Raw genomic sequence first — 25,566 nt, forward strand, 5'->3', positions numbered from 1 at the left:
TCCATACTGAATTCTGAAATCCCCATAGTTTTAATACACATGCTACCAGGTTCCTGTAAGGAATGGGTAATTTTGTGTTTCTGTTATCACAAATTACAGATGTCTATGCAAGTATATGACAACCTCAAATCTTGTTTGAGACACACTTTTTGCCATATTCTGGAATCCCAAAGTGGGGGGGGGGGGGGGGGGGGAGTGGTCTGCACCTTTTATGCAAGGACCATAGGATCATCACATGTCTATCAGGGAATGAAATCCAATGGTACATGTGGATTGTGTGAATGTAGTAATATCAGAAGAACACATCACTGGAAATTTGACGAAAATTTTACAATCCCTTCAAAAGTCAGGAATTTTGAAAGTTTCAATCCAGCCATGGCTTGACGAGAAGACTACTACAGATAGTGAGGTCATATATAGAAAACAATATGAAGAAAATATTCAGAGAATTCCAGAGAATTTCACTTTTTATGAAAAGTACACACTACTTGACTTGTTACTGATATATGTTGAGGGCAGTATTGTTCCCCTTGCTGTCTAAAAAAAGTAAGTCAAATGCTTTTTCATTATGCTAGAAAAGTTAAAGTGTTTGTAGTGTAAGTGAAGTTTTAAATCCTTTTTGATGCAACTTTTTAAACAGTTCAACAGTTCAACGTTTTGTGTTTGCAGTTGAAAACAGTTTATTATTTGCTCTTTTTTTCATCATATGTCATTTTCTCACCAGAATGGGGAGCCAGCAAAAAAAGAACTCAAGCTTGACAGACCAGCTTCACAGGTAGTGCAATAAAACAAGAAATGTTTGCGTGCATTTTAATTTTGCCAATTTCTTGTGAGTAACGATTCATGAAATTAAAGTGCACTTGAAAGTTCTTGTCGACACTGTATGCATTGAATGCCAGAGACACCTTGCGAAAATTTCATGCCGTAAACAAGGCCTTGGCCTCCAATTCGCAAAAATATCATGCTGTGAAAATATCATGTTTTACAGTAGATTTTCAAAAAATCTTTAAAATTGACATTCAGTAAAGAGTTTTTGTTGCTATCACATACACAGACTTTGTAATATCATATTTTATATCTCCCACTAGTTCATTCATCAAAGTACCAAAAATCATGTTTTTTTTTGTGTCTGTATGATTCCGCACATGTGACTTCTTTTTCAATTCATATCAAGAAAGCAGATATAGTTGAAAAATTACGGTCAAGTGAATAGTAGACGTCATGTGTAATTTGCACATTTGATTCCGACTGATAGCACTGTTCTGGAAAAACATGCAAAACTGTGAAATTCTGTACTTTTCTCATTTTGTGTCCAACTCTGATCAAACTTTTGCAGTCCTTTTGTTTTGCTTTTATGTAATTTTTAAACTTAACTGAGCTATGGTGTGAATTTTCTCTGTAATTTTTGTTTTTGTTTGTTTGTTTGTTTTTGGCAGCAGGGAGGCAAGGCAGATCGCGGCAACTACGATCACTACCACCAGTTCCTGGACAACCTGCGCAATCAGGGCAATGGTGCCCAGGTGGGCCAGGGCGGGGCGGCCATGTTCCGTGAGGACCGGGAGCAGCGCAGGGAGGAGGAGGAGGCCGTACGGAGACAGATCAGGGACAGACCGGTGTCGGCTAGTGCCGCTGAGGCTGCACGGAGGGGCCAGGACGGAAGGTACTGTAAAACGAGGAATATTCTCGCGCATTTTTATTTTGCGAATTTCGCAAGAGATGAGATTCGTGAAATTAAAATGCACGCTAAAGATCTTGTGTATACTACATACATTGAATGTTAGAGGCAACTCGCGAAAATTTCATGCTGCGAATAAGGCCGTTGGCTCCCTTTCGCGAAAATTTCATGCTGCAAAAATATTGTTTTACAGTAATGCTCTTTCAGTGTTAGAGGATGTTTTAAACCCTCTATTTGCCACACTAATTACCTATCCATAGGTTTATGTGTGAAATTTGTACACATTTGACTCCTTGGCATAGAAAGGTTTAATCCAGCCTTCATTGCATGAAGTGTTGGAGTCAGTGTCAGAGTAGGTCATGCTGATTAGCTGATGATTTGATGTATCTTATATCCAATACTGTATGCGCCAAATATTTCGCGAGGTTTTTATTTTCGTGAATTTCGCGAGTCAGGTGCTATTCGCGAAATTAAAGACACGTGAAAATATTGACTCTGATCCCGATGTGAATGTGACATACACGTGTACACTTCTCTGTTCAGTACAGTACTCAACGATCGCGAATTTAACCACTCAAGAAATCGTCGGGTATTCCCGATTTGCAAAAATTTAGACTCGCAAAATATATGGCGTATACAGTACAGTACTCTCCGCGTAATCGGGTATCGCTTAAACGGGTACTCCGTTTAATTGGGTAGTAATGTCAAAATTAGTTCCGATGCACATTAAAATTACCTGATAATCGGGTTGCCTCTCCGCATAAATGGGTAAATAATGTTCTTCTAATCTAATTTCTACCCACATTTTATCGCAGATATAACACTTTTAAGAAATCATGAATGTCAACAATTTCCACTGTTAATGTATAGTCAAACGACAACGTTTTCTAAAGACATATTTGTCCATAAAAAGAGTGTAATTTATTGCTCGTGACTGAGCAAGTATACTGTATGTATATAGATGTGCCGAGCAAGCACGCGTGTTAAGCATACAGTGTAGGTGTTTGGTGCAGTGTACAATATACAAACACATTGTGAGTGTCAATTGTGAATGAGACATGTTCTTCTGTTAATCGGGTACTCCGTTTAATTGGGTAAGAAACGCTCTGCTCGAGCCTACCCGATTATGCGGAGAGTACTGTATTATGTTATACAATCTTATTGGACTAGGCATATTGCTGGTTCAAATTTGATTCTTTCAACAAATATATTTTTGTGCTAAATGTGCATTGTATTTAAAAGCAAAGCCTAGTAGCACAGTAAGCATCAGTATTTTGGTTTTATTTTCCTGGTGTCGTGTAACCTTGGAATGCTGTAACTGATTCGTAGTTTGGCAAATTCATCTCAAGAAGAATGGATTTCCTCTACCAATCTCTAATTTTTTTTCTCAATGTATGTGACTTCTGTAGTCAAGCAGTACCGGCAGTAAAAGTTGAACATGCCAGCATGCAGTAAAGATGTGAAAATACATGTATTTGAATATGTCAATTGATTGTGATAGCTTCTGTACTCTGATTGAAAGTCAATTTCCTGTCAGTATGTCTGTCATGTATCTCTTTCTGCCCTGCAGGCTAGCCGGTGCCAATGCAGCTGAGCGGGCCAGGATGGTGAATGACTTCCTTGCGAGGAAGAGAGAGGCAGCGGCGAACAAGGCCAGGGCAGCCGTCCAGCTTGGATGGGCTCCGGTGAGTACTGTAAATGCAGAAATAGTCACGATGCATTAATTTTCATAGAGGTCATGCTACTTTTGTGAAGCCTGAATTTTAAAACCAATGAAAATGGCCTCATAATCTTTTATGCGCGTTTTGAAGGGGTTGCATCCTGCATTTCGTCTGCTGAGAAATGCCAGCTAAGCATGTGTGAATACTAGTAGCTTTTTGGAACGGATCATTTATATGTATTATGTAATCAAATGTGTGTACTTGTGGAATTGAAGCACGATGTGCGTACATTGGTATGCATTCAAATTAATGGAATTTTGTGTCACTTTTTTTATTGCAAGTGATTGACAAAATTGCCCTACGTCAGCGTAAACAGATTAAATAAATTTGAAATAAAAAAACAACAACATCTCAGTGCAAGAATTCCATTACATGTAATTTGAATAGATAAGCAGATCTCGCTGCGTGTTATAAGGATTCAAAATCAGCACTGGCTGTCAGGGGGAAGCTTGGTGGTCTAGTAAATAAGATGCCTCTGCAGTGATCAGGAGGTTGTAAGTTCGAATCCTGCCTGAGTATGTATTGTATGCCCATGATTTTTTTTTTATCATGGCTACTACTAAACACCGATTAATTTATCAGTGCTTATTTACAGTTGTCAAAAGTTAGGAATTAAATACTATAGAATAGAAGAGTTTTTTGACTGTTGAGTTATTTTGAGTTCATGAGTAGTCGTACAGATCCGTTTGATAATGCTTTATCATTATGTATTTCAATACAGCCAAGTGCAGCGGGAGATGCCAGGAATGAGCCGTTATTCCCTTACGGAGGGCAAGAAAAGAAGGCTAAAAACAGGGAAGAACAGGTAGGACCAAGTATAGTCAGATCTCTTGAGATTGACACACTCTCACTCAGGTGCATCCCAAATATTCTATCTTAAAAAGCAAGCAAGCAAGTTTTGCTGGCTTTCCAACAGTAGTAAACCTGATTACCAGACGGGTGTTCCTACTCCAGTCTGGGGAGTCCTTCTCTCTCTGTCTCTCCATAACTCACTATCATGTATAGAGCTGTGCTTGATGATTAACCAGGTGACGATTTATGGAAGTACATGTATTAAAATGTACCGCCTATCAAACTATGCATAATAACTTTAAGGTAGTGTCATTTCCGTACATTTTCCATAGACAAAGAATGAAGCGTCTATATGCCAGTGTGATATAGATCATATAGAGTCATTGAATTAAAGGTCATTTATGGAAGTTATCCTCATAAACTCTAATGACCTGCCCCCTATGTGCTATCATAAATGGTTACCCAGTAGGATGAGGATGTTGGTTATTCAGCATGTGGGCACCTACGTAAGATGGCAACTGGCTGGAATTCTTCGTTGTTGTTGTTGTTGTTGTTGTCATTATTAGTATCATTATCATTATTAGTATTAGTATTATTATTACTACTATTACTATTATTATTATTCAGGCATACTTGGATCAACTGAAAGCTATTCGCATGCAGAACTACCAGGAGAGATTGAACATCAGGAAAGGGCTAAAGCCAGGGGTAAGACCGTGATGTCATTCAAGTTGTTACACTGTCAAATTTTCCATTTACTTTGTTTTACTCTACAAAAACTGAGAAAAGTATCTGTTTGTGAGTCAGAATCAGCTATTATAATGTTCATAATGAATAGCTGCTAAACATGGTGGAAGTTAATTTTTTTATTTCTTGTCTGCTACAGGAGGATGACCCCAAGGTCAGCGCTGATGCAAGGAGGAAAAAGATTGAAGCCCTCAAGGTATGATTATCGCAATATATGCCAAAGGGATAGATGGATAGATAGATAGGTAGATAGATAAATGGATGGATGGATGGATGGATGGATGGATAGATAGATAGATGGATGGATGGATGGATGGATGGATTGATGGATAGATAGATAGATAGATAGATAGGTAGGAGGATAAATAGATTGATTGGTAAAAAGATAGATAATATGCAGAGGTACATGTTTGGGAAATCGGTTTCTGAAGTATGGTGAATCATTTTGTGTCACTCACAAAGACTTGATTTACTGAAGCAAGCATTTGTTGTGGTTCTTCATGCATTCTTTAGTTTGATTTCATGCACAGCCTTTTAAGACTAATTTGATACAATTGTAACAAATGTGTGGAGAGTAGTGTAAAGAATCACAGTGGCATGTAATTTTAATAATTTTACAAATGTAGGTTCCTTCTAGAAATGTTATGAAGTTCAAGTCTTCCTTGAACTAACATTGGTACAGAAACCCACATTTAATGAAAAGTAATTTTAATTTGATGTGTAGCACAACAGGGAAGTCACAGTCATTGGGTTTTAAAAACGTACGTAGCATACATTCTCGCTGTTAACTCAAGTGTTTTAATCGTTATTAAAATTGGGTAGTTTGAAGAAAACTGGAGACTTCACAACCTTGCCATCTCTATACAGGCCCAAGCTGATCTGAGAGCTGCAAAGTTGAAAGAACAGTTGGAGAAGCAGAGGAGAGAGGCGTACGAGAAGGAGAAGCGTGCCTGGGATGAACATGTGAGTAAAACTTTGACATGGCCAGCGTCAAAGCCTTATGTCTGCTAGACAACATCATTACAAAAAATGAATAAGTAAATGAAATGAAATAAACTATTGCCCTACTTGCATTCCTTCACACATACTTCGAAGTTCTGATACTTTTTCAAAGGCCTCCTCAGATTCCTATATGGCTTCTTTTACCATTTATATGTGTATTCATCCAACCTCATATTGTCTTCTAACCATATTTTGCACTTTGCATATCATTTACTTCACTCTGATCACATCAGTTTTCAAGATGATGTGTGATTATTATATGGTTCCACAATTATTGTATACTCTTTTCACTCCACATAGTGTAGCCTACCTTATTCTCTGCTACCAAAGAAAGTGATATGTGTGATTATGTTTTCGTGGAAAAATGAAGCATATTATAAGCTATGTTTATTTGAAAACCTGTTAAGACATTACCAAGAGACTGGTGTGTCACAGAGGTAATTCTGACATACTTTTGTAGACCTTTGACCTACTTGAAATTATGAATTATGTAATTATATATTCTATATGAAAACAATAAAAATGATAAAGCATAAAACTATAAATGAGTGGTTTCAGACCTTTTAGGACATAATAAATGGGCGGTTTTGGGTGGTTCAGTTTCTAATGGGTTAATGTATGAGGAACTCACAAGTAAGTTGTCAACCAGGCACCGTGAATGTTTATCGTGGTGTTGTTACGTCATTGTGGTGTCTGTCGTTTCAGCTCAACAAGAAACGTGCCTCAGATAAGCCTGTCTCAGAAAAGCCTGCTGCCCCCAAGCCGGTGAAAGGACCGGCTGTTCCAGGTAAAAGCTGATCAGATTTGGTTAACTCTAGAGGTATCTTCAATTCTTCATTAGGTATTGAGAAAAATTTTCTGCGACCTAGCCGTAATCTCCCTTTTTTTTTTTTGGGGGGGGGGGGGGAGGATGGTATATTTTGGCTTTCTGCTTAGCATTCAACTTATTGTCACAAGATTATTTATGGCCCCAAAGATGAAGTAGTATAGAAATGGTCCCCAGTGTCTTTTAAGGTATACAAAATTGTCATGAAATTTTTCATCACATTTTACTAATGCCAAAGAAAAATAAAAGGTTTAGTTACATTGTAAACTATTTATACACACAAATGATTATTCAGCAGTTTTTAGTGTTTTTTTTTCTTTTCTCTATGATTTCCTTTCAATGAGATTGACTTAGATATATAGGTCTCCCAAAATAGTAGACATTAGTGGCAAGATTCATTCTTATTTTTTACATGTGTTATGACCTTTTTTCACACTGATAAAATTTCCTACAGTTGTAGGTCTTACTGCAGCCCTTAGAAATGTTGGTGTGGATATACCACAAGCAGAGGAAAAGGAGGTAAGTTGGTGACGCTTCATAATGACAAGAAGATATAGGTGTATAATTTCTTTGTATATGTTTTGTGTTTACATAGTACTTTTGGTGATAAATTGAAGTTTTATGAACATGTTTCTCTTATTTTGAAATAAAGATTACTTGTGTCTTGATAATTCCAGAAGGAAAAAACAATAAAAACAAACGTAAGTATGAGGGTGCCGTAGCGTAAACTTAGTCAAGGGAAAATAAAATTCCCAAGATGTGCAAGAAATGAAGCCATTTTGTCCCTCCGTAATTGCTTTGACTATAGTGCATTCAAGCTATGCAACAAATTCTCTTTGAACTCATTGATATAAAGGTTGATGTGTCTTATATTGTACACCAATAATTCTTGATATATCATACCATCATTTGATACATCTAAAGACTTTTCAAGATATCAGAATCCTCCATAGGTTATACTACCAGGTAAACAAATTTAATGGGTACATGTATGTTAATCCTTTTTCTATGATACACTTAATCTTTTGCAACAATGAGGAAGATGGCAATATGTCATTATATATTCATATATATATATATATATATATATACGCTTCATTCATACTTGAGTGAATACGAGAGATACTCATCGACGTTTCCTTCTGCTTGCCTTACACAGGAGTTCGGAGAAAAAGAATATCCTGAAAATAAGTAAGTACACCATAGTTTGTAAGATCTGTGGTAACTACAATTATTGTATGTACAGATTCCAGCATGTTTGTAATCACAAGTGATGACATGAAAGCGGGACACAATATATATGAATTTGTTATAAATATAAGTTCATCCAGATATGGTGGGTGCTCATTCAAACTTGTGTTCATCATCTCATTATTTTGTTTAACCAAGCAGCAGGTTTGGACTATAATCTGATTACACTACATCTGGCTGCAATCTTTTAATCACTGTAATCTTGTATATAGGGCACGTTTTTCTCAATGTTGGGAAATATTGTAAGTCATATGAAGTTGTCTCTGAATGAGTAGGTTAAGTTACTGTATTTTTATTTGTGACAAAGTCTGTGAATCACTTGATAGTATATGTGTCACCTTACCTAATTATGGTCCTTTTTTATTCTCTCTTTTATCGTCACAGATCGGAGGAGGCCCCTGCAGAAGTAAGTCAGGTCAGTTTTTTTCTTCCCTGTAGTGGTTTTCCTTGATGTATAAATCATAGTTCCTCTACACCTATGGTGTCAGTGGCATTATGTACTGTAAAAGTGGATATTTTCGCGCAAGTAGTTTTTCGCGCCAGTAGTTTTTCGCACGCGACCGGATAAGATGGAATTTGCGTGTTTTTAATTCTGTGGATTCAGGACATTAACTACTGGAACATATGGCATGCAAAAATATTTGTGTGCTTTTATTTTCGCGCAAGCGTCTGGTTGCGCAAAATGCGTGAAAATTTGCAATTTTACAGTACATGTGTATTTCATGTGTATTTAATTTTGTGTATCCATGTGATAGTATGTTTATCTGTCTTTTTTTTTCTTCCTTTCTAAATTCAATTGACAACAGTGAGTTTGATTATCATCAAATTAATTTCAAGGGTTTGGCACAACAGAGTGATTTGATTGATTAAAATTCTGAGAAAATGTAAGCCGAGGTTAAGGATCATATAATGAGTGTAGAAGTTTACAAATCACACAATGACTTAACATGCTGCTGATATTATATCTCCTTACTTCTTACAGAATACTGAACAATAGGTCAGGCTTTTAAGTGGTTGTATTTCATGCAAGATGTGTTTAAGAATTTGTTCAAGGGATCAAACTGGGAAAAGAGAGAAGAAGGCCTTTTTTTTCTTTTAACTGGAAGTTGTAGTGTGTAATGCCAACGAGAGGTAATTTAGTGTTTTTTAAGTAGCATCCGGTGTCTTTAGATTTCTGTCACGTAAGATCTTGTCACATAAGATATACATATGATCACATAAGATCTGGGCCCAGTTTGTTAACCCTAAAAAGACTGGGGGGGGGGCCTAAAAGGCCCCCCCCTCGACATTTCGCGCGATTACTCAGCAACACGCAATGCTCTCGCCGCGATGCTCTATGACTTTTTTCTTTTGAGTTTCCCGCACATTTTGACACCAAATTTGTGACGCCCGGGGGTACGGTTCTGAAGTTACATAACTTTTTGTACATGCACGTGAGACCGAAAATGGCTCAAAAATGTGATTTTGTGTACAAAGTCAATGCAAATTGAGTTTTATCACATGGTTCATATAAATATGCTTATTTTTACTATCAATGGCTAAAATCAATTTGTTTTAGTGGTATTATGCTTCAAAAAGGGTCTGCCACAAACTTTGCTGAAAAAAACAACAAAAACAAAAGGTCGAAAAAACAAAGAAATACATAAGAAATTCATAAAACAATAAAATAAATAAGAAATTAATTTTGATACCGAATTTTCTTTGAAGTACATTTGCTAAAGATGCTACAAAGAATATCTAGACCAAAAATGAGCACCTTTGGAGCTTTATTTACTGATTTAGATAAAAAAGTCTGATTTCTCGCATAAATTAGCATAATTAATCAAAATAAAATAAAAGAAGACTATTTTGGAAAATTTAAATATATGATCTTGTAGATTACATCGCACACTACCATTGTGCAAATTTCCGCGGCGATCGCGCGATCCACGGCCGAGATCTTAAGGGGGGGCCCTTTAGGCCCCCCCCCCAGTCTTTCGAGCTACCAAAATAGCCCAGTCTTTTTAGGGTTAAAGCTGTTCGTAAAGTTACGAACAACTTACGAGCGGCTGGTGATCAGTTCTGATGTGCTATACTTATCAGAATTTCCATAATTCAGCATAAGAACTGATCACCAGTCGCTCGTAACTTTAGGAACAGCTTTATGAAACACCTCCCTGATCACATAAGATCTGATCACATAAGGTGTACATGATCACATAAGATGTATGATCATATAAGATCTAACACATAGATGAATGCAAATTTAGACTTCATAGACATCACTACAAATTAAACCATTCACTCTCTATCTTGCCTCTTACTCATAGGCACCTGCAGCTCCCCGCAAGCGATGGGGAGGGGGCGAGACCAAGGGGTCAGCTCTTGCCAACATGCCTCTAGAAGTAACAGCTTCCAACATGGAAGGTAATGAATGGGACTTTATCTGCTGGGTCTTGTGTCCATGCTTGTTTTATTGCTACCAAAGGACCAAAATTGTTGGGATGTGCTCTTGTCCCAAAAGTAACAATTTAAAGAGATATGATTTGAATTTTGAAGGGCCAAGTTTTGATGGAGTTTTTTTTTTCTTTAGGCAGGGGATTGAATACAAGTTCCGCTCAGATATGTTTGATGCTTTGACAGTTCAACAGAAGTTTATCTGTCATAAAGTAAATCTTTTGTATGAGAATGCTGTAATGTATGGGAAGGTGAAGTTGTTGTACCATACAAACACACAGAAAGATACACACATGTACAGGTAAATGTGTTTGTATTTGTTCTTTAATTCACTTGCACATGCTATGGGCATCTAATTTAGAGCAGACAATGCGACATACAGTCAATTATATTTCTCACACCTATTCATGTAAATGATATTGCATCAATTGAAAAAGGGAAGTTGTTTTGAAACATATTTTTCAGGAGCAGAAATATAACACTTTGTTTGCTTTGATTTTTGCTGAGTGTGCTGCAAAGGAGCATGAAACAGGTGTTATCGAAAGTTAGCGTCTGATTTTGCGTTTTTTTTTTCATACCCCTAGCTACTGGTGTGGCGGATGTTGTGACACGCAATCCAGCGGCGGCACCCAGTGTGGAGGCCCCCTCTGCCCAGGCGAACCGCAAGAAGTGGGGTGCCCCTGGCAACACGGTGGTCAACGCCCTCCAGATGGCGGAGATCAAGGCGGGAACCATGACCATGGTCCGTGGAGACGACAAGGGTAAGCCAGTGTCTACTACCATCCCTCTCGAGTGTCCTACAGTGCACTCCCGTTATAATGAACACGGTTATAATGAAATTCCGGTTACAACAAAGTAAAAATCCAGGCTGCAAGATTATCCATTTTATGTATTTTTATTGTTTATTTGTTCAGTTATAACGAAATTTCGATATAACGAAAGAAAACGGCTGGTCCCGAGGACTTTGTTATGACAGGAGTCCACTGTACTGTGGTGTCTCAAACGAACCCTCTCTTCTGCTCTCGATAATAGCTGGGGGGAAATTTTGATGTTTCCTTCTTTTTTAATGCCTCTGCCCCGAAGGGTGCGTGAGGCATTCAGTTTTCGGGATGTTTATCTGTCCATCCATCTGCCTGTCCCCATATCTTGTTATCGTTATTAAGAAGATAAAAACCACTAACTGGACTTTTGTTGTATCTAGCCCACACATGCTGCATGAGGTGTAGATCAATGGTTGGTAAACTTTGGCTAAAATGTCTTTGTTTTTTCTTTTTCTGGCCATACTTCCACTGGGTAAAAGTCAAATATTGCTGTCATTTAGTGTAATTGATAGTAATGCACATGTAAATTGGAAAATATTGCTATGTTCAGTGAGGGTTAAAGGTCAGTCCTCGGCGGTCAAGATTAGTGAGCTTCTTCGTAATATAAATGAAATGGCTGTAACAGATGTAGTAACTGTGTAACAAGCAGAGGCAACAGTCAAATTGCTCTAGTTTTCCTTTCTGTTCTCACTCATGACATACTCATAAAAAGAGAACTTTGCATTCGATAGACTGAATACACCTATAATAAGATGGCCCCTGAGGCCAGATTTACAGCTGCTTTTGTTGCACATGCAAGGGGGATTGTACTGTTAGTTTACTGGGAGTCAATCTCTACTGTTTTCTCATTTCCACTGTGTAGGTCAAACCCAGGTTCTGACTCCGCCCACTGCAGGGGGCAGTCCCATGGGGGTGACCATCATCAAGGACCACCCCATGAGTCCCAGAGACAAGCTTCCCGTCGTCAAGGATACCATGGTCGTCACGGAGGTTGACAGCAAGCAGGCAGGAGATGTCAAGGAGTCAGGTTTGTTACCTTGCCCCTTTGCTCTCTCCCATTACACCTGTATGACACATTAAGACCCCATCCATTTCAAGCTTAATCGCTTATGATGGTGGTCTCCTGCATTCAATTATCTCTGTTGTTTACTGAAAAATACTGTATATTTTATTTTATGTTTCTGTGTATCTACATTGCTCAATGCAATCACCTATGTGAATCTATTTATGTACTGTTATCGATTTATTTCACTGCACTTGTTATTCTTTGTCTTTGTACTTTTTGAAGTTTGCATTCAAATTGCATCTGATTGAATGCAGAAATAAAAGCAAACAAACAAACAAACAAAGACTCCATCTTTCCCTGAAATGTAATGTATTGACTTTCAGCACCTTGCAGTTTCTTCATAATTTATGTTTTACACAAATTTTAAAGGCTGACTGTGGGAAACTATGGAAATAGATCAGAGCAGTGTTTTATGAAGAGTTATAACTGATTATATAGTTGATTTCGATTGTAAGTCTATGGCAGCCTGTGTGGTAAGGAAATTTATAATTGATTATATCTTTTGATGAAATGGGGCCCCAGGTTAATCTGGAAAATTCCTACCTGTTTAACTGTAAAGCAGATATGAAGTATTGCATTATTGCACCAAAATTGATGGCACTAATTTTGGCAATGTGACACTGTACTGTCTGTAGAAAATAGCGCACAAAGTACAAAAGATAGGATGTACGACTTGATTGTCCAATAAAGATAATGAATGACAAGGTTTGTCAAACAGACTCTCATTACATGTTGGTATTGCTCCTACTTGAGCAGTTTCCAATGATCACTGTACTTTGAAGTGTGTGTGTTGTGATGCGTGTCCTCACAGCGGATCTAGAAACCATAGACGCCAAGAATGAGAAGGATGCAGTCAAGACAGGAGGCGGCCCCCAGCCAGGGAACGAGAAGGACCCACCCCAGGGGAAAGCCGCCTGGAGCGGTGAAGAGGGAACGGCGAAGCAGGCACAGAAAGGTGAGAGAGGGCCGTTAGTGAGCCACACCCACTCAGGAATGGGGTGGTAAGGGTGATTATAGTGGTAATGGTGGTGATGGTGATGATGGTGATGATGGTGGTGATGGTGATGATGGTGGTGATGGTGGTGATGATGGTGATGATGGTGGTGATGGTGGTGATGATGGTGGTGATGGTGGTGATGATGATGGTGATGAGGGTGATAATGATTATAATGTTGATGGGGATGGTACTGGTGATGATGATAGTTAGTGATGATAATGGTGATGATGATGATGATGATGGTGGTGGTGGTGATGGTGATGATGGTGGTGATGAAGAAGATGATTACAGTAATCACAGTCACCACTGCTGCTTAATTTTGGACAGCCTGGGAGTTAGACCTTTTTGTCATTGAAGCATCTGCCAATTAAAGGACATCAGAAACTGCAGCATCTAAATACTTCATTTGGTTTATTACTAGGGCCCAAACATCAAACAGTAACTTTTTTGCTCTTAAATTTCTCAAACAAGTTCAGGTTACATATTTAAGACAAGTTTTATGTTGGGTTGTTATTTGTTATTGTTTTTATGGGGTTTATCCAAAAACATTGATGTGATTTGCTGTCAGTTGCTGGTTTAATGCTCATGACACTCTAATTCTAAATACATCATGAATTTGAAAATTCATTAACTTATCTGAAGTATGCACTGGTACATAGTGTTTTCTCCATATTTTAAGTTGCCATTGGGTAAACCTTGCTGTAATGTGTAATTTCCCCTTTGTAGATGCTTCAAGTCAGCAGGAGTCATCATCTCCCAGTTCCAGGGAGCAATCTCGGCCCAAGACGCCCAGGTCTCCACTAACTCCTCCGAGCACCCCTCCTACCGCTGCCCCGCCCAGTGTGAAGACCACACCCCCCAAGAGCCCCAAGCCAGACTCCCTGTCCCCACCCAAGAGGTCGCCCCCGTCGTCATCTTCATCATCGGCGAGGAGCCCGAGGCAACCCGACGACCAGGAGAAGGACAGCCCAGAGAAGGGTGCAGGACAGGGTGACGGCGATGGGGAGTTTTTGAAGAAGGTGTTGACCCAGAAGGGTAGCCCACCATCTGGTGCTGGTGTCAAGAAAGGTGAGGAATCACAGAAAGATTTTGCTCGTTGCTGTGGTGATGGGAATGTTTACAGTTTAGGTGTTTACTGTATAAGCTGTTATTTTCGCGAATGTGGAGGTCAGAGACATTTTCGCAAATTGACACCAACGGTATCGTAAATGCGGTACTATCTATGTCGCAATGCGACATTTTCATGTGTTGTAAAATTCGCGATCTGACTGTGATTTGCGAAATTCGCGAAAATAATAGCTTATACAGTATTTGTTGTATATGATGCATATTCTTGCCTCCTACATTTTCCTTTTGCCCTATTGGACAAAAAGTAAGAGTTACACTTGGACCAAATACATATCTAATCTAGTCATAGTCTCAGCCATGACCACTTACTTCAGATGTCAATTTGTTGTGCAATAGCTTTACGACCAAACGCAGCATTACCTTGAATCCAGGGCACCTATATTTGATTTTAGGAGTTTGCAATCCCACTTCACACTATATGCAGTGGGCTGAGGCATTTCGTTTTAGCCCTCAAAGTCGTGCCACACTCATGTTTGTGTATTTGTATCTTTCATTCTGGATTGCAATGCATATGTTTGTTTAGGTATATATATGTATATATATATATATATATATATATATATATTTATATTTATATATACAGATAAATATGTGTATGTTTTATATTCCATTTTTGTCTCTTGTATTCTTAGATGCCCTGGACATTGTGGATCTTGAGGATGATGATGAGGAGGAGGAAGATGCTGTCGAAGAGTATGTCCCTCTTTGGTCTTTTCTTTTTGGAGGATGAGAAGTGATTGTTATAAAAAAAAAGGTTTTATATTTTCAATGGCATATCAATGGTCCTAATGAGATAGCAGTACACTTTGACAAGTTGAATGATTATATAATCATGAAGTGAAATTGAAGAGAAAATTATCATTTGACCATGGGAAATGGTTTAAGGAGTTCGTAAACATGTTAAGGTTGTAACAGCAAAATTCCATTTACCTGATATTTTGCTAGATCAGAATTTCACAACAGCGACCAGTTTACTGAAATCAGAAAGTAATGTATAGAATAAAGTTTTACTTCCTCAAGTTATGTTAGGTTTCTTCGTTTAATGATGTCATATTATTTTATTCTGTTCATTCTTGTCTCTGTCATGCAACTAGGCACAAGTCAGCCAAAAAAAAAATGATCGCTGGACTGTCTACCGGATTCTTTGACACAGCCCCAAGGGTGAGATCACAGTCTTGTGCAACATTGAATTTATTGAACTGTGAGAATGGAAGAGTTGATAGCAAAACTCATAGGGGGGAGGAAAGGTTTACAAATAGATCAAAACAAAAACAAACCCTGAGATTGGAAAAGTTGCTGAGACGGCTCTCTAGAATGGAAGGAGTGGCAAACAGGCTCTGAAAATAGAAAGGTGTACAAACTGGTTTCTGTGGAGGTATAGGCTTGTGAAGGCTGTAAGAATGAAATGGTTAATGAAAGGAATGGGTTAACAGAACAGGATCTGAGGGAAGAAAGGCGTGTAAGTTAGGTTAGGTTTGTGAAGGCTCTCAACATTTGATGGTTTACAAAAAGTGACTGACAACTGAAGTGTCAACCAGAGTATTGAAAGCTTGCATAAAGAGGCATATGAAATAATTTGGAAAATTGAAGGGAATGAATTGAATGGAAAGGTTAAAGAAGCAGTTCCAGGAAGAAAGGGGTTAATAATACAGTTCCAAGAATAGAAGAGTTTCCAAGAATAGAAGTGTTTCCAAATATGCCAATGAAAAATAGAGTTGTGAATGCTCTGAGAGTGGAATTGTTAATGAAAGGACTCAAAGAATTTGATGTCTTTTTTTTATGAATGTGAGCCTGTGGGTGTTAAAAAAGAAAGCTATAATTAACTTTTTTTGTGCTCAATTTGATTATGATAAACTTGGCGGAGTGCGTATCATGTCGTTTGTTGTTGTGCATTTCTAGCTCTTGAGGACCTGCTCCGATCCAGACCTGAGGCAGTTGTTCCGCACCACCATGGCCCTGAACCCGTTCTTTGCCGCAGAGCAGGAGAGCATCGTGGCACAGAGCATCGACGTGGCCGCCCTCAAGGGCAACGACGTCGTGGACGAGGATGAAGACGACGACGAGGAGAGTGCAGAGTTAATCCGACAACTCACGGAACTGACCGCAAGGAAGGAAGAGGAGGAGGAGGAAGAAGAAGAAGAGAATCAGGAAGATGAAATGTTCGTTTTATAAGTTTTCTATTGCTTTATTTACATTTCAGATGTCTCTTTTATATATTTCTTCATGATGACGACTGTATGCCATGCTGTAAAAGTGGATATTTTCATGTAAGTAATATTTCTTGCTCTGCTGAGTTACGTGAATTTTGTGTGTTTTTAATTTCGCAGTATCAAGACCTTACATAATGGCACACATAACGAGCAAAAATATTTGTGTGATTTTTTTTTTTTGCACTAGTTTCTGGTCTTGCGAAATGTGCAAAAGTTTCGACACCTCAAACATTTCCACTTTTACAGTATATTAAACGAGTCTAATTTTTCGTGAATCAGGACTTCGGGACAATTTTGTGAGTGGTTAAATTCACACTTGTGGAGTACAGTAATGAACAGAGAAGTGTTGCGTGCACACGCATTCGTGTTCAGTTCAGTTGATATTTTCATGTGTTGTGAGATTTGCAAGTTGCTCTCAGCTCGCAAAATTTGCAAAAATGAAAATCTCGCAAAATATATGGCATACAGTAAATGATTTCTTCTGTCTCTCCTTCCTGTAAGTCTTCTGCATTTTGTTTCACACTACATTATTTATTTCTCTCACCTTATTCATCTAGCTTACCTCATTATCTATTGCGCTGTTTGATCTCTGAATCTCCCACACCCTAAGGTCTAGAGTCGTTCAATAATGTGCTGGTCATGAACTATCTACTCAGAACTATCTACTCAGATGAGGCCTCCATCCATTTCAAGCTTAATCGCTTATGATGGTGGTCTCCTGCATTCAATTATCTCTGTTGTTTACTGAAAAATACTGTATATCTTATTTTATGTTTGTGTGTATCTACATTGCTCAATGCAATCACCTATGTGTATCTATTTATGTACTGTTATCGATTTATTTCACTGCACTTGTTATTCTTTGTCTTTGTACTTTTTGAAGTTTGCATTCAAATTGCATCTGATTGAATGCAGAAATAAAACCAAACAAACAAACAAACAAACAAACTCCAGCACATAGAACTGCATAGGTCAGTCACAGGCAAACAGTAGATGGCATGTAATCGGGCACGGCTTGCTCTGTGTTTATAATCTGTATGCATGATGTGTATGTTGTACAGTTGTACATGCAGATTGAGAATTCCCGGCCAAATCTTGAGCCATTTTGCTATTTTTCTCCATCAATCCATGTACTGTATACCCCATTTATTTCACAATTTGGGACTTGTTAGACAAATTTTGGGACCGGCTAAATTCTCAATAGAGAACCACAGAGTCAAAATGAGAAACAAGTATTATTCTTTTTCGGGAAGAGAATATACAACATTTCTGTGAGTTGTTAATTTTGCGAATATTAGTGGACTCACAAAATTCATGAAAATATACCATGTATACCCTACTTCCTTGGTCTCATTTGTTCCACAGGGGTTTTGATGCACAGAAAATCAACAAGACATTACTTTGCAAATTTCACGTCAGGGTATGTATCATGTATTGCCATATGAAGATAATTCGTGTCACATCCCTTGTATTTTGTCTGTTTTTGCCCTTACAGCGAGGATGTTGTGGATGAGGAGGAGGAAGAGTATCAGAGTTTGGTGGAGTCCATGAAGAGTCTTCTAGAAGCAAGAGGTAAGATGATAAGTTGTGTCTTATATCTGAAATTGATAACTTTTTTTTAACACACACACACACACACACACACACACACACACACACGCACACACATACACATACACACAAAGACATAATGCAATGGCAGTTGTTTGATATGTGATAGCAGAAAGAGACTGGGGTCGTGAAGGAAGATTTGTAGTTAAGATGTTATTGACAACAAAATGTTTGATTTGGGTCACTGAAACCGTGCAGATGCAGCGGACACACCCCAAGATGACGGCGATGCGGGAGAGGAGGCCGGGGACGGGAAGACCAGCCAGTCGTCTCCTTCATCCCCGGACAAGGAGGATGGAGATGGGGGGGATGAAGAGGAGGAGGATGAGAAGGAGAACTCGGGAGAGAGCAAACCGATAAATGAGGACTGGGACTCGGGTAAGAACCGAGTCTCTCAAATCTTTTCAGGAAATGCACATCCTAAACTGTGTTTTGTTTTATTGTAGAAAAATGAATAAACTGCAGTAATTTTGCTTGAATATGCAAATTCATGTTGTACTCGATTTTTTTTTTTATACTGTACAAGCTGTTATTTTTGCGTACAGATATTTTCTCAAATGAGGAGATCACAGACATTTTCACGAGATGTTGTTTTCGCAAATTGACAGCGACGCTTTCGTAAATGCGCTATTACCACAGTGCATGGCGACATTTTCGCGTGTTGAATTAGCGATCCAACCGTGATTCACAAAATTTGTGAAAATAGCAAATGTCATTTTGTACTATATACGTTTGTTGGAAATGGAATAAAATGAAATGAAATATGAACTCTTTTTGGAGTGCAGTTGATGATTTCAAGATGTAGTTCAGGAAGCTATTTCATGAGGCTAATTATGTATTGAAAACATGACGTATTGATTGCTAGACTTTGTAAAATACTAGCTCTTTTCTAATGAAAATTCATGGTAATGTGGCACAAGGAATGCCCATAGGTTAAGTGCACTGATCAGATGCTGATGGATACAGTTGGAGTTAAGTTGTCAATGAACTTTAGAAGTTTCCTACCACAACACAAAATGGTTCCACTCTCTGCATAAGTAGCCGTAAGTTTGACTTTCCTCATCCGTAGTTCAGGTTTTGTGTGATTTGTTCCTTGTGCAATCATGGGTAATGTAGAAATGCTTGCAGAATATAATCAATTTTCTGTCATTATGATGAATGAATGGCTTTACTAGTTGAAACTGAATCATGATGAGCTACTGCCTTATCAAGGAGGTTCAAACTGTATAGACCAATCCGACTTGGAAAAAAATCCCCCATGGCCCAGTACTGCAGTGTCCCAAACACGCTCATGTATGCTGAATGCATGATATATATTGCAGCAGGTGCGAGCCCGTCGCCATGTATATCGCGTATGCTCGCACACATAGGACACTGCAGTAATGGCGGATTTTGCTGCCAGGTCAAATCAGTCCATAAGGGTTCCAGGGCAAAATACCCCCTAGACAATTACCCCATACCCTGACCCTGACCCTGACCCTAACCCTAATCCTGAACCTAATCCTGAACTTTATCCTAACCATAATCCAAACCATAATCCAAACTCTAACCATAAACCTAACCCTTTTACCCTAACCCTAATCTTTACTCTAAGCTTATCACTAACCAGTATTTAGCCGAGGGGTAATTGCCCCGATACAAATGTTAATATTCAACTCATTGGTTCCACTGGTTTTGTCATGGATAAAGCAAGATTTTAACTACAGTCGTAATCATTCATTGGCTGATAGGTGAAGGGAGCGAGGGGGAAGAGTCGGGGATGTCAGCGGAGGAGCGAGAGAGCGTCTTCAGCCGGCTAGAGGAATCCCGGCTCCAGCTGGAGAAGGAGCTGGGATGTGACACGTTCCTCAAGGCCTACAAGTCTATTCAGGTGAGGGGTTGCCATAGTGAACAAAGGAGGATACCTCCTGTATGTGTATAATATATCGAGCAATGTGTCATAATTTCGATGGCCTATCTGCTGCCCCCTATGGATCTTTAGGGCTCAAAATAAATACAAACAGTGGCATGAAGCATCAGATATATTCTTGACATGTGAAAATTCTTTTTGAGAAGTAAATTTTATGCCCTGCATTGCCAGTGAAATTCAGGAATAAGTGTTTGACCCTTTTTTGTTTTCCTTTCAGCTTAATGTCTCTTCTGTGTAGTTGCGTGAGAGGATTTTATATTTTTCCTCGTCTGATTCCATCTGTCTGTTTGTCAGTCTGTCCATGCAGCTGGATGCCTTTTCCCTTCTTCAAACAGTTTTTTGTTGCCATAATATCTTGTGAATGATATCTATTGCATTTGATTAGACTCAGAGCACTGAAAATGTGCAAAATTGAAAATGTGTAGGAGCTTCAAATATTTCATCTCCATTGAGTTGTTACCTCTATTGGTTATTTTGTCAAATCAAAGACTTGGAATGACTGACTCTTATGTTGTTGTTGTTGTTTGACCCCTGAAGGCAATGCATGAAGATGAAGACGAGAACATCGAGGAAGGGACCAAGCGAGTGAACGACATTCTCGGAGAGGGCAAAGGTCAGCTCTACACCAAGATTCTTCAGCTGGTCATGGCTGATGGGGCATACACTGAAGGTAGGATGTCTCCCAGTGACTGAAGCTTAGCTTTGTCTCTTCTTTTTCTACTCAACACACTGCTGCTGAAAGTCTGTTGATTTACTCAAGTTAAGGTCAGCCTCCTACGCTGTTATATGTACCTGTTCACTCACAAGTAGAAAGTCAATTTTGATACGTCCATTCCCAAAGGTGTCAGAGACGTAGGTTTTATTTTTTTATTTTTTTTTTTGTTTGCTTTTTTTTTTTTTGGGGGGGGGGGGGTTGCATCTATCCATTCATACATTCACTCCTGATGTCAAAATAATTTTTTTTTTTTTTGGGGGGGGGGATTATTATCTGTCCATAACTCAAGCTAAAAATATCCAAGTATAATGCGATATTGAAGGGAGGAAAAAATATGTAGAATAGAAATGATTGAAGAGGTAATTATTTCTTTCAATGCACCAGAAATAGCAGCAAATGTTCAAGGTCAAAGGTAATAAGCTAGCTGTAAGAGGGGTCATATTCTAAGTGGAACATAGTGATTATGTGAGAAGGCAGAGGAATCCAGTTGAACTGCACAAAGGAGTTAAGTTACTCCAGGGGTTCCGTTTCATCAAGTCATCACGTAAAAGTCTAAACATTAGTCTCAAAATGGCCAAAGTCGCTCATATGTACACTGTAGCTATGAGAGACATTTTCAAATCCATTTCATGAAGTTTTTCATAAGAGTGTCATTAGAGCAAAAAGTCTCTCATAAGACATTCGTAGAATGGACCCCAAGGTCTTTATGACTGTATATACCTGTTATTGACTCAAATCATATCATAGTTTTCTTTAAAGAGTACAAATCATACTTTAATTTTTTTTTTTTTAAGTAAAAAAAAAAACAAGATGAAATTTAGGGACTGTTGTTAGTTCAGTTTTTACATTTTCTGAAATGGTACTGACATTATTTTATTCTAGAATCTTCAAATTGTTGCTAAATATGTTTTCCATGTTTTAAATGGGGAGTGGGCAGCATTGCATAATATGTTGCATTTTGAAGAAGGGGATATATGTAAAGCCTTTCAGAGTCATTGATAATGGCATGTGTTGGAGGACATGGCAAGTGTTTGTTTGATGTGATGGATGATCTCTGCGGTGGAAGCAAAGTGTGCAGTGGTGTGGCAGTTGTCTTTTTTTTTTAAGGGACTGTACAGTACTGGTTGAGGTAGGGATTCAGGTTTATAGCATTCCAAAGTGAGATAATGAGAAACCTCTCATGAAATATGAAAGAGCATGATATTTTAAGAAGGATTCAACGTTTATTAGATGAAAATTGGTTTTCGAATGGCTGAGATATCAAAAAAAGTGATAATAATAAAAGGCGACAGGCCATACCTTTTATTAGGATCTCTTTGTTTCACCTTGTTTTTGAATATCTCAGCCATTTCAAAACCGATTTTCATCAAATTAACTTTTGATACCCCGTAGAATTGCATGCTCTTTGACATCTCATAAAGTGGTTTCTGAATATCTCGCAAAACGTTAAAAGCTAAATCCTCACCTCACCCAGAACTGTACATTATGCCCCTCCCTCTTTCCCAGTACACCTCACCCTCTCTCATGATATGTTCATATTCTCGTAGCTCGCTTGCACACTTACCCCACAGTCCACAAAATGTTGTCAGTGGGAAACGTCTGGTTGTGGTGTTTCTCAAATATTTAATAACATCACACCAAGACTGCTAGATGATTGACTGATTTTATTTTCATAGTCTACCCTACACATACGGTACAAGTTTTCAAAAGTATCTATCAGTCTGTCATCAAAGTTATTGGCTAGCAGGGCATCATTTCCCTCACAGAATTATGTGACATTTTGGAGTAGGTGTTCAAATCTGAAGAACCATGCCGCTGTATTCAGAGTCCCTCCTTAGAGATTTAGCTTGGCAGAGAGGGCCATGGTCATTCATGTTTTGCTGATCTTAGCAAAGCGTTCTCTTGAAGAAACTGCATATCATTAGAATATTGCAAAGGGACTTAATAGAGTAGTTATAGCCACAAATAAGAGGATTTTTTTGGTTGAATATGTTTTGAAAGGCCCCTTGTGATAATCTCTTGCAGTCAAGAGTATTGATATCACTCAACTTAATTTTTCTGCTTTTTCGCTTGTATTATTATTTTTTTTTTCATATTCATCAAAATGGAGTATATGTATGATTAAGTTATTTTACCAGGTACTATGTAATGAAAATATTATTTGACATGAGGAAAACAAAATTTATTGTTTTCTCTCCCTAACTCCCCAGCATTATTTTCTGTTGTTTTTTTTTTCAAAGTTGTATGAAATGATTCTGAAGCATGACTATTCTAGAATTTTGCATTGTTTTGCAGACAGCATGTTCCATTGAGAAAGACTAACCCTGAGTTTGCCTCTGTGTCATATTTTTGATAGATCATGATTAACTGCATCCGACAGAGCTGCATTGTGCTGCAAAAATAAGTCTGCATGTAAATATGACATGATTATATTTGATTTGATATGATTGTACAGTTGTAGCAGTAAGATTTAGCTGTGGAGGTACAGTGGTATGACTGCGAGGTGGGGAAAACAGTGCAAGAGCCCATCAGTTTTATATATCGCTAGACACCTTTCATGACTTGTTTAGAAAAGTGAGACACACCAGCAAGCATAGGGAGTGTTAGCCTCGCTCCCAATAAAAAAATGAAACGGGTAAACAAAAACAAAACAGCGATCATCTATTGTCGGATAAAGTTAGCCTTTCTAAGTGTTGTGATGTACAGTGTAAGAATCATTTGGACCTGTCCAGACTCCCTTCCAACTGCGATGCATTGATTTATACAATTGCATATCTGCTTTCAAAGCTCATATCAGGGGAGTTTATAAAGTTTAGATTCTCTCACCTGCCAAAAGTGAAGCGACGTTGGGGCGAGACGCCATCCCCATACATACATTTAACAGGCAGGCACCAATTAATATTACTTGCCCCAGCAATGAATTTGAGTAGGCCAAGGCAAGTGGGTTTGTAGTGTATCCTTCACAGAGACTGTGGCCCACTGTTCTCATGACACACCCCACAACTCCGAGTCATTCCACTGGACCCCACGGATAGCACACCTCTACACACTCAGGAAACCTCCACACACATACACACATTCACATCGTGTCGATTCTTGTTTCCATTCATTTTTTTACCTAACCCTTATACCAGCGCTTAAGAAGTAACAAGGCCAAATAGCATGCACACCTCCTAGAATGCATGCAACCACAACCGATAGCTTGACTCTGTGATCGCTCGTACAGTCATACACCGGCTGACCATCCACCATCCACCTTGACGCTTGTCGTTCATTCATCCAGACATCAGCACTACCTACATGTATCATCAGCTTATTATACAACCACAACTCAGCAGCTACCTGCCACACTTACCATATTTAACCGTTACCAGGAATGCTAATACTTGCTTGACATAACATTGGTTGTGGAAGCAGTGAAGGAGTTATTCATATGTAATAATTTGTCATTTAACTATGGAAGCTCATATATGGTCCTCAATATGTCAGTGGGGCTTTAATTAAACTAATATTGTGTGAAATTGGAAAAAAAAAATCCATATTTCCGTGCTCATAATCCATTGCTCCAGTAGACTTTGTAACAATCACTTTATGGGTTTGTTTGTCATCAATGTCTAAGATACCCAGTACAAATATTATTTTTGTATGACGGATCACAACTAGATGTACATATATGGTTATCACTGCTAGAGGACCCAGGCACTGTGTAATGATATTGTTGCCAGGGCAACCTCAGTCTCTTGTTGCAGGGTACATTCCTTGGCTTACTATGGCAGCAACAACAACAACGTCAGAGGACTTTTGAAGCAGGCATATTGTGAATATTGTGTTTATAACTGAAGATAATGGCAGATGTAATTTTGTTTAGGGATAAAAACACACACACACACACACACACACACACACAAGAAAAAGACAGGACGTGCCTAAAAACACGCATTCGTTTCCATGCATTCAATTTGTTATTAAATGATCGAGATTTGAGCGTGTATTATACAGAAGTTGTCAACCATTAGAAAATAATTCTTTGCAATTTAATATTTATGTACTTTATGTCATTCTCCAAGATGTGCAGGAGACAAAAGAAGGAAGTCAAAACCACACTTTAACTGTACATATAATAGCAATCATATAGCATATAGCAAACTTGCCTTGCTTTTTACATAGATGCATCATGTGAAATGCCTGAAAAGTGGATTTGGCTAAAATTTGACAGTACACAGACATTTGAGTAATTTATCAACATGCCGTGATGAAGTAGCGCAATTGAATACCTGTGCGTTGAGTTGTTGGTTGTAATATCTGCATTTTATGTGGTAACTTTCATATCTGTGAGGAATACCAATTGCATAAATTATGTATTCATGTAGTTGTCTGTATTGATGCTCTTGTTCGTAAGTAATCGTCACAAGGAATACATAAATATCAAAATATGTGTTTGCAACCCTACAATGCATTTAAAAACATAAACACATACACTGTGGATAAAGCTGGTTAGGATTATGTATGTAGTATCTCCTCTCCAGCTGAACTGTTGTTACGGAAAAAGAAGCACGTGCCTGAATTATCACTACATAGTTAGTTACTTTAATATGTGCATGCCTTACTTTGAAAATGTTTCACCAAACTTTACAGGGTGATCGTGTGGAAGCATGCTGG

The 25,566-nt window shown here is 38.4% G+C and overlaps 1 protein-coding gene across 1 annotated transcript in view; it reads left to right on the forward strand.

Annotated features, from left to right (window-relative positions):
• LOC139713462 (serine/threonine-protein kinase Nek1-like) overlaps positions 1–25,566 on the forward strand; it is a 43,817-nt gene that overhangs the window by 15,019 nt on the left and 3,232 nt on the right. Inside the window, exons 16-38 of the mRNA XM_071625192.1 lie at positions 725–775; positions 1,437–1,660; positions 3,246–3,360; positions 4,118–4,201; positions 4,816–4,896; positions 5,078–5,131; positions 5,803–5,898; positions 6,643–6,724; positions 7,218–7,282; positions 7,923–7,954; positions 8,399–8,429; positions 10,324–10,420; positions 11,035–11,262; positions 12,167–12,298; positions 13,149–13,292; positions 14,061–14,312; positions 15,095–15,159; positions 15,564–15,623; positions 16,362–16,621; positions 18,168–18,244; positions 18,482–18,661; positions 20,014–20,153; positions 20,730–20,862. Of these exons, the coding sequence (XP_071481293.1) occupies positions 725–775; positions 1,437–1,660; positions 3,246–3,360; positions 4,118–4,201; positions 4,816–4,896; positions 5,078–5,131; positions 5,803–5,898; positions 6,643–6,724; positions 7,218–7,282; positions 7,923–7,954; positions 8,399–8,429; positions 10,324–10,420; positions 11,035–11,262; positions 12,167–12,298; positions 13,149–13,292; positions 14,061–14,312; positions 15,095–15,159; positions 15,564–15,623; positions 16,362–16,621; positions 18,168–18,244; positions 18,482–18,661; positions 20,014–20,153; positions 20,730–20,862 (2,683 nt within the window). The remainder of the gene's footprint in view (positions 1–724; positions 776–1,436; positions 1,661–3,245; positions 3,361–4,117; positions 4,202–4,815; positions 4,897–5,077; positions 5,132–5,802; positions 5,899–6,642; positions 6,725–7,217; positions 7,283–7,922; positions 7,955–8,398; positions 8,430–10,323; positions 10,421–11,034; positions 11,263–12,166; positions 12,299–13,148; positions 13,293–14,060; positions 14,313–15,094; positions 15,160–15,563; positions 15,624–16,361; positions 16,622–18,167; positions 18,245–18,481; positions 18,662–20,013; positions 20,154–20,729; positions 20,863–25,566) is intronic.

Source organism: Diadema antillarum, unplaced genomic scaffold (assembly GCF_040938485.1).
Source record: "Diadema antillarum isolate AM-2024a unplaced genomic scaffold, OU_Dant_1.0 scf00000043, whole genome shotgun sequence".
NCBI classification, from domain to species: Eukaryota; Metazoa; Echinodermata; class Echinoidea; order Diadematoida; family Diadematidae; genus Diadema; species Diadema antillarum.